This window comes from Perna viridis, chromosome 3, assembly GCF_037379345.1.
Source record: "Perna viridis isolate PV_CMFRI_1.1 ecotype Kerala chromosome 3, ASM3737934v1, whole genome shotgun sequence".
Taxonomy (NCBI): Eukaryota; Metazoa; Mollusca; class Bivalvia; order Mytilida; family Mytilidae; genus Perna; species Perna viridis.
This window is the reverse complement of record NC_142447.1, coordinates 35,363,695-35,379,474: the sequence shown is the minus strand read 5'-3', so window position 1 is coordinate 35,379,474 and position 15,780 is coordinate 35,363,695. Positions and strand designations below refer to the sequence as shown.

The window sequence follows — 15,780 nt, the reverse complement described above, 5'->3', positions numbered from 1 at the left end:
CTCCAGTGAATTCCCAAATTAATTCAGTGAATGGTCAGATTTTCAATGAAATGTTACCACCAACCTCGATGATTATCAACTGTATATCAATAGCACTGTTAAAAAATTAAATGATAACGCTGCTTTCTGTAAAGAAGTACAGCCCTGGCTGCAAAACAGCTGAGTTCAGGGACACTTGCTTCACAGGCTGATCACCAGAATGAATTCCAGGGGAACACATCTGTTATCAAAAGTTTTCAAGCATATGGTATGCAACGCTATGCAGTCCAAACATACATATCATATTCATTTTTAGAGTTACATGTAACTGATTAATCCACTTATTTGTTGGAGATCTGTTATGGCAAGCCGTTCTGGAATTTTAATATTCCCTATTTATTGATATAAATAAATATTGAACAACATGTCAATAAATATTTATCAACATGCGCATAAATGATTTATTAATATTAATAAATAGATGAATTAGTAACATGTTGATAAATCATTTATGGTGGTCATGAACTCGGATTGTTATGGTGTATCCATCAGCTCCATGTAAACTGATTTATTCAATGGGTCATAGTTTTCCTTTCCTTGTTTGCCTACCCTGGAATTGACTTTTTATGAGAAACTTGGTGGGTGTTTCTAGAAAAACAGGATGCTTACCTTAGCGGTGCACCTAGTCCATGCTCCCAGTTTTTAGTGGAGCCCGAGTTGCTCATTTGCTTTTGTTACTTTGTATGTATGATTTTAGTTACTTTATGCTCATTGTTGTGTATGTCTGTTTTCAATGTCTGGTCTTTGTCCCTAGATTACATTCTTTTGATTACTGCTATAACCTTGGTTCCCTTGATTACTCTTGATATCAATAAATGGAACAAAATTATTAACATGTCAATAAATATTAAATGATGCAATTAAATCTTATTCCGAATTATACAAACACCTTTCAGACAAAGATTAAACCACCTATAGTGGCACCCTCTGTGTTAACATGTTAATAATTCATCTATTTATTGTTATCAATTAAGAATTCAATACCATGTTATTAAATATTTATTAACGTGTTGATAAATCATACAATTTATTGATATCAATATTTATTTATTGACAAGTGAATAAATATGTTTTAAATTTATTGATGTCAATAAATGACAATTCATTGATATTCATGATATACCTTTTCATAAAAAAAGTAAAAAATTCCATAACAGCTTGCCATATGATCTGTTACACAAATACTCTGTTTTCTGGGTCACCTGCTCACATTTAAAAAAAAAAATTAGATAAAAAATATGTTTCATTCTTTCGCTCAATGGACAATAACTGTGTTCTAGGATTTTTCAGAAATTAAGGTTTCCTTGGGAAAAATCCATATAAAATCAACTTTCCCACAGTCAATGACTGCTTTCCTAACAAAACAAATCCTTACAGCATATGAAGTTTTCAACTTACTATTGGAAAGTGTAACTAAGTACCTAACTTTCCCTGACCCAAATTTCACTTGCCCCTGGTAACGGGAAATAGGAATCTAAGAACACTGAATAAAAATTTTAAATTAGACCAACAATTTTTTGGGGTTGACATCGTTCTTGGACCGTTGAATTTGCAACTATGCCTTCTTATAATTCCTTATGGGGATTTCCATCGTAAAGTTGTTTTTGTCATGACCTACTTCATTGCTAAACAACAATTGATTTGCTTAATTTCTTTCTGTTTTCTTTGAGAAATCCTGTAGACTAATCAGATTAACTTTGCTGTGGTTTTGTTGTTGCCTGTAGTGGCAAAAGGTCCTGAGTTATGAAAAATGGATTTTATTTGCATTAGGTCAGTCATTTTTTTTTTTAATATCAAAATTTGATATAGCAAGTTGAAGGTGACCCAGAGTATAGTATACAGTATCCTACAAAATGAAATGTGCTGGAACTTTACAGTTAGTGCAATTGATTATGCAGTTCTCGGAGGCTAACTTTTCTGCTATGTTACCTCCCTATGACCCATAAATGGAAAAAACTCTGTCATTGTTTTAAAATGGTAATTTTTTTTAAAGTTTCACTATTGTCACGTATTGGGGAAAATAGTACCGTTCTACATAGCATCACAACTCCTCTAAAACAACTTGACTGAAATTCAAGAAACTTGGTAGGTAGCACAGAATGGAATTGTACTTACAGACTAGCTATATCATTTTGTGTTCTGAAGATTAATAGGTGTTCGTTTTTTTTTTTTTTTATTGTAGCTCATTATTTGATGATACATGTGCCAGTAACTGATGCTTGCCATAACTATGCAGACTTTTTGTATCATGCTAGACTTCTTACAATTAGGCTTCTGGAACAGGGTTATGTTGCTGCAAGATTGAAGTCATCACTACAGAAGTTTTATGGTCATCATGATGAACTCATGGATCGTTACGGTGTATCCGTCAGCACCATGAAAACTGATTTATTCAACGTGTCATAGTTTTCCTTTCCTCTTTCCTCTACCCCAGACTTGACTTTTTATGAGCAGCTCGCTGGGTGTTTCTAGAAAAGCAGAGGACACTTATTGCCTACTGGTCCATGCTCCCAGGTTTTAGTTGCTCATTTACGTTTGTTACTTTGTATGTATTTTTAGCTCACCTAGCCAAAGGCCATGTGAGCTATTGCCGTCACTTGGTGTCTGTCGTTGTCGTTGTCGACGTCTGTTGTCGTCGTCTGTTGTCGTCGTTAACAATTATACAAAACTCTTCTCCTCTGAAACTACTTGACTGATTAGAACCAAACTTGGTATAAATGTTCCTTAGGGTATTCTGCATAGAACTGTTGTGGGGGTTTTTGATTCGTTAAAAAACATGGCTGCCATTACTGAAAATAGAACACAGGGGTCGGAGAGTAGTTTTTCACATATATCTCCAAAGCCATTAGGTTTAGCTAAATTCTAGCATGATGCAAAAAGTCTGCGTAGTTTCGGCAAGCTCTGGCATTACGTGTCAATTGTGATATGAACACTCCATATGCAGGTGCTGAAGGGATGTTGCCACAGATGAAAGGAAAGTTGACAATTTTGAATGAAAAGTCATCACGTTTGTGGTAAAGTTTGGTTGATAGTTTTCCTTTACCATCAATTTCTAAGTGTAGGTCAAGATATGAAGCTGACTTCACAGTGTCTGTAGAAATGATCCTTATTATTAGGACTACAAAAGTCTTCAGGGATAAAAGTTGTCAGATGATTTCTTGTAAGAGTTATTGCCCTTGAAAGGTGAAAAATGACTTTTTTTAAACAGTTTTCAGTCAATATCTTGAAGACGATAGATTAAAAGAAACTTTCAATTGTTGAAATGATCCTTATAAGCCCTACCAAAGACTTCTTGAGTCAAAATTGTTGGACAACTCTTGTTAAATTTATTGCCATTGAAAGGCAAAATTCAACCAGGTGGGAGATTCAGGCTCCTGGGAGCCTCTTGTTTTAGTTATGTCATGTTCTTTGTCTTGTTTGTCTGTTTTCCATTTCTAGTCTTAGTCCCTGGATTACATTCTTTTGATTTCCGCTGGAATCTTGGTTCCCTTGATTTCTCTTCCTCAATAGAGTTTTTCTTATCAGTTTTTGAAAGCAAAATCAATTTGAATTTTGCATCCATCTTAGATGGACCTTCCTTGGAAACCCAGGGTGCCTCTATAGCCGACTTAATCACCCCTGGCTCATTAGTATATCTGTCACTTTAGAAAGAGCCCATAACTGTTTCCAGTTTTATTTTTTTTTAGATTGATTTACCGGTGCATGTTTGGAATTATAATGAATTTCTATGGTGACACAACTAACTGTAAAATGCTGGTTGCGCAAACATTCATTTTACAATAAAGCAATATTTTTTTTTTCACTTAAGTAATGTATGGGATCAACTGAAATACATGTATAAGATTCGGATATTATGCTTCCACTCAACTTGTCCTTCCATCTTTCAGTTACTCTTTTCTGTAACAGTTTTTTTCTCAGCTTCTAGTGGAGGGAACGCTACAATACTTGGTAAATTCCTTTCATATGATGACTTGTATGGTGTCTCCCAATTCCATATTCCTGGCATTTCTGCCAAATTAAGTTGTACAATAGAAAGTAGACAAGCCAGGAATATGTTTGTTTGTTTGTACGTTAAACCCCAACAAACAAACAAACAAACAAACAAACAAACAAACAAACATATTCCTGGCTTGTCTACTTTCTATTGTACAACTTAATTTGGCAGAAATGGTTCAGTTGGGGTACTCTTAGCATGACCTAGCTTGCAAAATCATGTTTTCATTATTTAAAAATGGTTATTACCCCAGTATGCAAAAATAAACCCTATTTTTAAGGTTAGCATAGGCAATCAGCATGCCTAATGCAGTTTTCTGAAAACAAAAAAAAGTATGTCAAATGATCGAGGGGTTATAGGCTATATAATAAAGCACCCCTTTGACCTCTGGATCTCGGATAACTGCTAATTGAATTAATGATTATAAAAAAATATTTGTCTTTAATTTTCATAACTGCATTCTTGTTTTAAGTTTTTATTTTCAATTTTATATTCAAATTCTAGAAATTTGAAATAAATTTTATCACATCAGTGTTTATTTGATATGCATGCAAAGACCCCTTTACACTACTTTATAACATTAAAAACTAATGTACGGCCAAATGGGAGTAGCACAGCTCAAAATAGGTTACTTCATGTGACTTCTCCCTTAATCTACACTCCTTGGCATAACAATGTATTAAACTACACTTTCTAACAAGGACACAATTCTTTTGTATGACAGTCTTTACTTATTAGGCCAAATAGAAGAAGGTTTGTGTTTCCCATTGCCCTACCCACCTAATTTTTTCTGCAAAAAAAACTTAAGTTTTTGTCATTTACCATGAGCACCGTTAAAGTCAGAATATTTTTACCATAGTGTCAATGCTCAAGGTTAAATTGTGATTTCTCCATTATCCAAAAAGTTACACCTTTTATAACTGATCAAATTCTATATTTTTGTATTTTGGTACAATGTATTAAGGTAGATCATACCTAATATTTCTTGTATATAAATCTTCCTAGTTTTTTGCTCAAAGATGCCCAAATTACATACCCTGTATATGTTCATCGTTGCAGCAAACATATTTGCAAGATTTATTTGCAGAAGTTTTTTGCCCATACTACAGGACATATTTTAACTATTTTAAATACACTAGTGTTTGATATAACATTCACTAAGTATTAATATAAAGAAATGAAGTTAAAACTTGTCGGAAAAATCAGCAAAGGACAAAATGTATATTGTATTGCCAAGTAAGTACATATTCTGTGAAGTTGTAAATTTATCCTTGGATGCGTGAATATATAAGGAGAAAGTTGTAATTATTTCTTACCAAACAGTTATCTCCAACAGAGAAAAACAGAATATTAAACGACCCACGTGCATGCATTTCTATCATGGAGTCTGGGTTCATTGTGTCGGATATTAGGATATCTGGCGTGGACCTTGATAAAATACTTTAGAATTTTAATGTGAAAAATTTGGTATCCAAACTTGATTTTGAGATGATTCAGCCTTAACAAAGGAAAATGTTTACACTGTATATGGACTCTATTTTGCTGACTATTAAAAAACTGGTATAACTTATAACAGACATTCTTAATTTTTTTTTTAAATTGGGGGTCACTTTTGCTTGTATAATTAAAAAAAAAAATAAATTTCCATTTTAATTTCTAAAAACATTTTCCCACCAATATTATTCCCCTTAAAGAGGCTTTTTTATGATTAACGTTAATTAACCTGTTAACAAAGAAAGTTTTTTTTTTTTTTTGGGGGGGGTGGGGGGGGTGGGGGGTTGTATAGGAATCACCATATCTGCCTGTCAGTTTGACCATCTGTATGTCTGTCCTTTCTGTCTGTCCATCCATCAGTCCACATTTCTTGTAAGTGCAATTACTTCTTAACCACTCAAGGGATTTAGATGAAATTTTATAGGACAGTTGGATATCATATGAGATGTAATTACTGTCAGAGGACAGGAAATTCTGTTCAAAGCGAGATAATCCAAATTATGAGTTTTACATTTTAAACTTCATAAGCACAACACCCCCTAAACCGCTCAAGGGATTTTTATGAAACTTAATATTAAGATTAACTATCATATGTAGATGTGCATGAAGGAATATAATTATTGTCAGAGGTTTCCAAAGGAAGATGATAGATAATCCAAATTAAGGGTTTTACATGTTAAAACCTTGTAAGCACAACTTTTTCTAAACTGCTCAAGGGATTTTAATGAAACTATATAGGAAGTTTAAGTATCATATGTAGATTTGCTTGAAGGAATATTTTTACTGTCAAAGGTCTCCAAAAGGGAGAAAATACAAACTAAAGGTTTTACATGTTAAAATCTTTTCAGTGCAACTCCTAATGTCCTCAAGGGATTTTGATAAAATTTTATAGGAAGGTTTCGTATCGTGTAAATATGTAAAATGTTCTTTCTAAAATGTTACAACCTTGTACAAAGTATTGACAGTTGCATGAAGTTTTTCAAATGATTATAATAAAAATTTAAGGGATAGTTATTTATTGATAATTAACACTATCCTAATACTTCAGATTCATAATTCTAAAATTTTGATTTGATGTTCCATAACAATCATGTATATTGCATCTGCATCTTTATCAATGCTCCATTGTTCTTACTGACTGATAATTTCTTATTTCAGGCTAGTGATAATAAAATTTCCAATTACGTTTCTGAACATGGTTTGTTAACTTGCTGATAAAAAGAAAAACGTCAGTTTTTAATTTCTGGACAGAACATTACATCTTGCCCTGTCAGACTTGCTGTGAAGTTTTCTGGCCATATTTCAAAACTGCTGTTATTCTGTATATAATGACTATTAGACTTGAATATAACCTCAAATTAACAAAACAGAAATGGATTATCTCTTTTATGTAAAAATGACATGAATGAGGTTTACATTTAGCTTGTGTTACCTTTTTAATTTAACTTCCCTTTTTCTTTTTTTTTACAGACTTATGCAAGGACTCAATATTTACATTCAACAATGCCTAAGGCAAACAAGGTAATAGCAAGTACCCAGTATGCAGATATTGGTAAAAGCTTTTTATATTTAGACCCCCTGCAAGCAAAGTTTTTGGGAAGTATACAGGAATCACCAGATCTCTCTGCCAATCTTTCCATATTTCCTGTAAGAGCAACTCCTCCTAAATGGTGCAAAGGATTTTGGGAAAATGCGGATGGATGGTTGAGCATTATATGTAGATATGCATGAAGGAATGTAGTTATTGTCAGACTCAAAATCAAGATCATCCAACTTAAGGGTTTTACATGTTAAAACTTTGTAAGAGATATGTTGAGCATTATATGTTGATCTGCATGAAGGTGTATAATTTATACTTTCTATTTGTGCAACCAAAATACATTTACAGTATATCTTTTTGTAAAAGACCACAAACAACTATTTTATGGAATAATGGCATCCCCCTGTCAATATCGTTGGTGTAGACTTCATCATTGTCAGCATTGCCATTGCTGGCATCAATGAACTTTTGTTTATTTTGATAACTTTAGTAAAACTTGTTCCATTTTTTTGAGAGTTAAACACATGGGACATGTTGGAGGACTCTATAGAATTTAAAAATATGGTGCTAAAAGAGGGAAAATGGGTGTTATCATTAGAATTGAAAGGAATAATTTATTGTTGATCCAATTTTTATGTCAGTGTGTTCATTTTGAAATTGTTTCAATTTTTTATCCTGAATCATTTTGAATAAAAGGAGTGCAAAATTAGCCTTTGCCAAAAAAATCCATTTAAGCTCACCTGGCAAAAGACCAGGTAAGGTATTGCCATCACTTGGAGTCCATTGTCTTCTTTTGTTAACATTAACAAATTTTCCAAACTCTTTTCCTCTGAAATTACTTGACCAATTAGAACCAAACTTGGTAGGAATATTCCTTAGGGTATTTTGCATAGAACTGATGTTGGGAATGTTGATCCCTCCAAAAAGATGGCCACCCTTATTAAAAAAATAGAATATAGGGGTCAGACAGAAGTTTTTCCCATATATCTCCAAAACCATTAGGTTTAGCAAAATTCTGACCAGGTAATAGTGTTTAGAATGATTAGATCTATCTGTAGTCAAATTTTTGTGTAAATTATTTTGCCATGTTGGAGTAATTGCCCTATTTCAATGTTTTTTGGTTATTTTTAACATTATTACTTTAAAAAATCTCCTGAAACTACTGGACCAATTTGAACCAAACATGGAATGAATATTCCTATGGGTATTCTGCATAAATCTGATGTGAATATTTTTGATCTGTTGAAAAGCATGGCTGCTGTTCTTAAAAATAGAACAAAGTGGTCAGTCAGAAGTTTTTCTCGTATCTCTTAAACCATTATGTTTAGCCAAGTTGCCAACATTATCCTTATTTTAGGGCCTATAAAAGTGATCAAAGGGATCATAGTTGTCGTATGACTTCTTTATTGAGTTATCTCCCTTAAAAGGTGAAAAATGATGTTTTTTTACAGTTATCGGCTAATATCTTGAAAACTATGATAGATAGAAGGATCATTTCAATTGCTGAAATGATCCTAAATTTAAGTCCTACCAAAGTATTTTTTTGAGTTAAATTGTTGGACAACTCCTTGTTAGAGGTATTGTCCTTGTAAGGCAAAAAATTAACCAGAAGATTGATTCAGTTTCCTGGAAGCCTCTTGTTTTATTTGTGGTCTGATTTTGAATTTTATTTTTTTTTTGTATTGGATTCTTTATAAATATTCTTGCCTGCTTTCTGCTTAAGTTTGTCAAAAATTAATATTGTGTCCACACTTGCCCCAAGTTTGACAGTTTGACATTCTGCGGTTGTATCATGTTGTAATCTGCTAAGCTCATTATTATGATATACATGTATTTTATAATATTTTTACTTCCTCTAACAAATGTTCAATGTATACATTTAGGAGATTAAAAAAAAATTTATGTGTCTCCATTTGATCACTTCAATGGGGCGACATGACTTTCAGATTTCTGCTCCTTGTATCAGCTTATATTTTGAATGTCTTGTTTAGAGTCATGCACAATTGCAAGGCAATCTAAAATACATGAAATAAATCTGCTTATGGACATTACCAGGGAAATTGAATTATAATCATTGATTTCCAAATGTTTGAAACAACACAGTCATAGTGTTTTGTCATTTTTAAATTAAAAATGGTGTACATGTACCTGAACATTTTAGAAGAAGTAAAGTACTTTTTAAAAGTTGAAAGAGGGGCAACATGTCTACTGTAATCTACTTGCCTATTACTGTATGTTCTTTTGTCTCTTCTTCAAGAAAGAATTAACTGTATATATATCAGTAGTCTTCTGAGTTATCTTGTAGTTTTGACATAGGTAATATGCTCTTTTAGAGTAAAGTAGGATACAGGGCAGAAAAAGTCAAATCAGTAGAGTTCTAATTCTCATTACATGTTTATTGGTATTTGGATAGATGAGATGCAGATATCAGATAATCACCAAATACATCACAGGTAGTCTGAATAATATTTGTTTTGTCTTAATTATTATAGTTATGACATTGTCATCCATTTTCATATTTTGTTTATTTTATTTAGATTTGGAAAATTTAATGTAAGAAAAACCTTCCTTTTATTTGACACATCACTTCTTGCCTGACAAATTAAGTTTAGTTAGACCTGTTTAAAAGTGACCATTTTGATTAAAAGCATTCTATATTTGAGCTTTGACATAATCTATAGGCAATGTAAACCAAGATTATCAAAGCATTTAGGCAATACTTATAAATTTTATTTAGAAATGGAATATTGGGAAAATAAACCATGTTGCCATTGCTACACCTGACATTGAGAAAGCTGCAGGTTTATTCAGAGATGTTCTTGGTGCAAAAGTTAGTGAAAAACATGTAAGTATTTCTAATCACTTTCATTTTACAAGGCATTATATATACTTCCATTTCCAATGCTGTTCAGTGTTACCAATATCTTGTTTATCTTTTAAGAGACCTGATGTACCAGTAAAATGACATTACCATAAAAAATTACAAGTACCCGGTAACCAACTTCTTTTTGTGTACAATAATACACATTGCAAATAATGTTTTAGGGATTAATAATAATGTAGGAATCGTGCTGGCTGTCTGTTGTTCATCTTTGACATTTAAGTGGTTTTTATATGAAAGAATATGTCAATTTTAATTATTTTACATGTACATATAGTTATGTATGAAACTACCAGTGTGTGACTTTTTTTCAATTTTGATTTTTTTAAATAAATATTCATGTAAAATATTGAGTACATATATATTAAACCACTATTATGTTATTATTGTTGGATGATTTAAAAGGGGAGAAATCCATCTTCAAGATTTTATGTATTCTTAATTCAGTCTTCTTAGTGCAATTGAAAACCATTAAAAGAAAGTTGTTTTTCAAGTTTCACTTAGCTAATATTATGGTTTAAATTCAAAGGCAAAATATTTATCTTATATGTATAATCATATGTGTTGATTCCAGCCTCAACCTGACCATGGTGTATATACAGTGTTTGTTGAGCTTGGTGATACCAAAATAGAGGTTAGTTTAGTATTCCTACCAATAACATTTACTTATTATATGGCCAGCTTCCAAATCAGGACAAACATAGTGATCATGCTGTCTGTCTGTTCATCTGTCCCTAGTTCTAATCCACAACTCTTCTCAAACTGCTAAATGGAATTAGATGAAACTTTCATGCAATCTACCATATGATGGCATTGTACACCTCCTATTTTGCTTTTCCCTCAGAGTGACTGTTTAAATTTTCTTGATGGTTTCCTGGGAGGGAGATGAGGTTATTAAATTGATTCTAAAGTTTTTATTTAATAAATCAACTTAGGGGACACAATTCAGTTTTTTCATCTCTTAAATCTAAAATCTAAATATTTATGTTTGCTTACAGCTCTTGAACCCATTAGGAGAAAAAAGCCCAATACAGAATTTTTTGGACAAGAATAAAAGTGGTGGTATGCATCACATTTGTATAGAGGTGAGTGAATAAAGTATAAATAAATATTTATTTTGTATTGGTTATTCTACTCCGGTGTTCAAAATAATAAAGTGCAGTGATATTCTGGGCCTTTTTCAAAACTACCTCATTTTGGAGGGAAGGGGTGGGATGTGCATCATTTTTGGGTGGGTTGCACTCATGCAAATCAGCTTGTAGAATGGTGAATGTCAGGTGGGCAAGCAGGCAGGGAAAATATTTTTTTAATATTTTTCACAGCAAATATAAATCACAGCCAAGCAACTTCAGTATGGGGTCCCATATCATGGGATGCCATTTCAGGTTTATTGCACTTCTACTTCTTATTTACTGCAACTTGGCCATTTCTGTCTTTGACCATTTTTTTTTAAAGTACATGTACAAAACATTGAATTTGTAGTCAAAATGATTAATTTTATAGAGAAAGTCAAGAAAAAGACAAATCAAATAGATTTGATAAGTGTAATTTTGAAAATACCATATCCTACCATTTGGAAATAATTCATCATATTTGGGATTAATATTGAGCCATTTTTTGGACAAATTGGGAAACAGCCTTATTTTGTAGGTAATTTAAGAAAAACAATATCAGTGATGTGTCAATGTCAAAAGGAGAGATAATAAAACTTAAGGGCTTTTCATGTTTATATCTGGAAAGGGCAACTCTTCCTTGATTCCTTGCAGATGGGTGATAGATTTTGATGGAACTTTTTAGAAGCAGTAAAAAAAATATTGCATTTTGATTTTGATGGTGAATTTGTCAGATGATCCTACTTGGCTAACTTGATATTAATTGTAATGAAATCACTAGAAAAGAAGTATTATATCTAACCCTTTTATCAGGTATATGTTTATAATTGAAGAAATGATGTTTTTAATTTCAAAATATTGCCAAAAATGGACTTTTTTTATCCCTCACAAAGTTGGAGTGAGTATATTGGAATCACATTATCTGTGTGTCTGTCTGTTTGCCTGTTCACATAACTGGTAAAAGCAACTTCTCTAAAATGACATTTTATAGGAAGATAAGGCATTATATGTGGTAGATGTATGTAAAAGGGGTGAATTATTGCTTGATGCCTATAAGTTGATGTAATCAAATGTGACAGTTGTTCATGTTGCAAGTAGAAATGAAGTGAGAGATTTCCATTAGATGACTTTCATATTAGACATTTACGTCAAATCTGGCAGAAACTGGTTTACACTTTTACGCTGGACAAAGAAAGGGTGTCAGATTTGAAGGCTATTAGAAAAATGAGCAAAAAATCCATTATCCACCCCTGGTCATACAGGAAGTCTTAAGTATTTGAACTGATCCTAGAAAAATCATATTATTTAATCTCTTACATGTTCTTTGTCCATTTGTTTACCCCTTTTCACACTTAGTATTCATTCATTTCATAGATAAAAGAGAAAAGTGCATTATCACTGGGAAAAAAAGATACAAAATAACAAAATAGTAGCAACATGCTTGATGAAAGACAAAAGTGGAAGAAGAAAATTCAGAAGTTGTCTGCTACTAAAATCACTAAATAACATGATAGGTGTAGTGCAAAAGTCTATAACCTTGCCTCCTTCAAGTATAAATTTTCAACCCTTGATAATTACACGGAAGTATCTTTAGCAGCTGAAATACTTCACTAAAGTTATGATGCACATGATGGCTTGAAGACCCCAGCATGTAGCATGGCTGGGTTAACCCATTCAACCACCTGAGGCACACAACCCAGTTGCTCTGTGGGCAGAGCGCCATAGACCACAGCCATGGTTCTGAGCACTATTTAGTTGCTTTTATGACAAGCTTAGTTCTGCTGTTTAAACAAACTTTGTTAAAGTTATGATCATCACCTTTTTTTTTGCATCTGTATTTTCTTTCTTGTCAACTTTCAATCTTATGGAAATTTGATACTAACTCAATATTATATTTATTGACACATTATGAACATGTAAAAAAAGAACCTCATTGAGCGTGCTCACATACCCCTTGCTTCCCCATGTTGGATACTCAAGTAAATTTGTTCGTGAGAAATATATGTAGAAGGAACCTGATAGAAAAGGAATTTTTTTTCAGGCATTATAAAAGAGATTGCAACAAAACAAAATTTTAAAAAGATTTTTTAAAATAATTTTTTCTTCATCTTCCAACTAAATTCTGTTACTCAGAATGATAGTTTCAAACTCCAGAGTGTGATTTCTTCGAGTTTTAATTAATCCAAAGTAAATATCATAGCGGAACAAAATGTGCACTTGACCTGTAACTTATCATGGTAAACTTATGTACTGAAATTCATGTCATAATCTGTAAGCATTTAGAAAAAAAGTCCATAAAATGGTTATTTCTGTGAATTTTGCTAAATTCAAGGCCTGTAATTTCGGTAAAAAATCATTGAAGTGGAACCAAACACAAACTTTTCCTGTTACTTATCTTGGTGAATTTACATACTAAAAATATCAGCAAGAATTTTTTTTAAAATCCGCAAAACTGTTATATCTGTGACTTTTGAAGTTCAAGACCTGTAATTTTGATAAAAATCATCAGAGCGGAGCTAAAGTTCAATTTGACCTGTAACTTATCATGGTAAACTTACATACCAAAAATGATGTCAGTATCTGCAAGCGTTTCAAATAAAAGTCCAGAAAACTGAACATGGACTGACTGACAGATGGATCAAAAACATTATCCCCTCTGCAACTTCCTTGTATAATTAACTGTTATCATAGATAAATTAACCTTGTAAAATTTAGCTGCATTTTCTTCCACCAAAATTTGGATGATGGTAACTGAAGTTAAAATAACAATCACTGTTGCTGAAACAGATTAACTATATAAAGTCCTACCTGCTTTAAATTTATGGAATTTGGAAAAGTTTTCAAATAGTTGATATTGATAAAGTGTGAAGTGTAAAACATTCATGCTCCTCCAGCCTTGGCCTTACTGTAAGTTTTACTGCAGTCTGTCAGTGGAAATGAATGTGCATATGTCTATGCAATAAATTGTTCTGGTTAAAACTTTGAAACACTTCGTGGGAATTATATAAAATTTGGTATGCAACTTACATGGGATAAGTTGTATTGTTGTACCATGTATGCCACTTTCCTCTTGGCCACACACCAATTCTTATTAGGAAGTTGACAGGGACATTCATATTGTAATTGGGAACATTTTTTTTCATTTTGTTAGAATTCTGCTTTATTTTTATTTATTTTTTTTAATTTATTAAACAGGTTGATAACATCGAAGAAGCTATGAAAGATTTGAAGGCAAAGAAAATCAGACTTTTAAGTGAAGAAGCTAAAATTGGAGCACATGGCAAACCAGTTGTCTTCTTACACCCAAAAGATTGTAATGGAGTGTTAGTGGAACTTGAACAATCTTAAAAATTCCATTTGCAGTTCTATATAATATCATATATATTTTTAATTGATGTAAAGTTTGTAGCGATATAATTTTGGTTTTTATTTTCCTTTTTTTTTTGCAATTACAAAAGTGGTTGTATACTTAAGAAAATATTGGTAAAATTTATTCATTGTTTTGTTTTATACATTCCCTGAAAAAAATTGCCAAAATTTGCACTATGTGAAAATAACTTTATTTTGATATTCTAATGCTTCATATAAAATTGGTACATTTATGCTATTTATTTAAGAAATGTATTGAATGTTATTAAATCTAAGACACCAACCATTGTTACACTGAAAGGGTGGGGGCCTGGGATTATTTTGAAAAAAAATTATTCCAGATTATAGCAAAACAATTTTTTACTCAGCCATGGACTGACAAAAAATTATGATTCAGTATACCCCAAATACTTCACATTGAGGATTTAAAAAAAAAATTATAGCTTTGGCAGCTGCTGAAAAAAAAAAAATTTTCTTGCTCAACATAAAATCCCTGACACACACCCCCCCCCCCCCAAGAAGAAAATGGTCTGTGCCTGACTTAAAAAATGCTCAAATTTTTATTAAATGTTAACAAAAAATTATGTTTTATTGATAAAATTATCATTATGACCATGAAAACTGGTAATTGCTACATAACAACTCGTAATTTATGAAGAGTTATTGCCCTAGACAGACTGAATGATTATTTATACTGTATTTTGCTTCTTCAGAATGAAACGTTTGAAGATTGGAATGATCTTCATAACTTAAAAATCTGCATGGACTTACATTTTGAGGACAGTGATTGATTACCCTTAAAGAGCACTAACAATATGACCATAACTTATGAAACCCGAAACGAATGGAGAGAATATGAAGTTAGAGAAATGATCTTCTATAACTAGGGCTCTTAAGTCTTTAAGCAACTCATTTTAGTACATGTAGTTATATACCTGGTTAAGTAAAATTTGTCTATTTCTGTTGGTTTTAATTATTGTCTACAAATCAGTGATTTTCTTTTAAAAATTTTGACCATTTGAATATGTACATTTCTAATAGGATTGTTGTACCGTTTGACTTATCATATATAGAAATGTCCGTCTTTCCACACATTGTAGCAAAACCTATTAACACAAGGTATCAAGCTAAATCTCTGTAAATATCACAATATATGATCATCAGTTCTGGCCATTTTTGAGCATAGCTTAATATATGATGTGTCACAGAAATTTAGATTCATAACAAGAAAAATATATCTGCAACCAAACAAAATAAAATTTTATACTTGACCAACAGAAACAACAACCCTACCAGGATGAAAAATGTCAGCTCAAGGCCAGCCATGGGTCTTCAATGACTGACGAAGAAA

General features: G+C 32.1%; 1 protein-coding gene across 1 annotated transcript; it reads left to right on the top strand.

Annotated features, from left to right (window-relative positions):
- Nucleotides 1-93: 93 nt before the first annotated feature.
- Nucleotides 94-15,390, top strand: LOC148622031 (methylmalonyl-CoA epimerase, mitochondrial-like). Its single transcript, XM_088571520.1, has 6 exons — nt 94-247; nt 6,998-7,048; nt 9,805-9,912; nt 10,523-10,582; nt 10,947-11,033; nt 14,256-15,390. The coding sequence occupies exons 1-6, from the start codon at nt 200-202 to the stop codon at nt 14,406-14,408; spliced, it is 507 nt and encodes a 168-aa protein (XP_088427646.1). The 5' UTR covers nt 94-199; the 3' UTR covers nt 14,409-15,390.
- The last annotated feature ends 390 nt before the right edge of the window (nt 15,391-15,780 follow it).

Excerpts from the sequence above, each read along its gene's own strand:
- LOC148622031 (XM_088571520.1), top strand. The coding sequence starts at position 200 with ATGAATTCCAGGGGAACACATCTGTTATCAAAAGTTTTCAAGCATATG. Across the intron at positions 7,049-9,804 it reads CAATGCCTAAGGCAAACAAG|AAATGGAATATTGGGAAAAT; the intron begins GTAATAGCAAGT and ends AATTTTATTTAG. Across the intron at positions 9,913-10,522 it reads CAAAAGTTAGTGAAAAACAT|CCTCAACCTGACCATGGTGT; the intron begins GTAAGTATTTCT and ends TGTTGATTCCAG.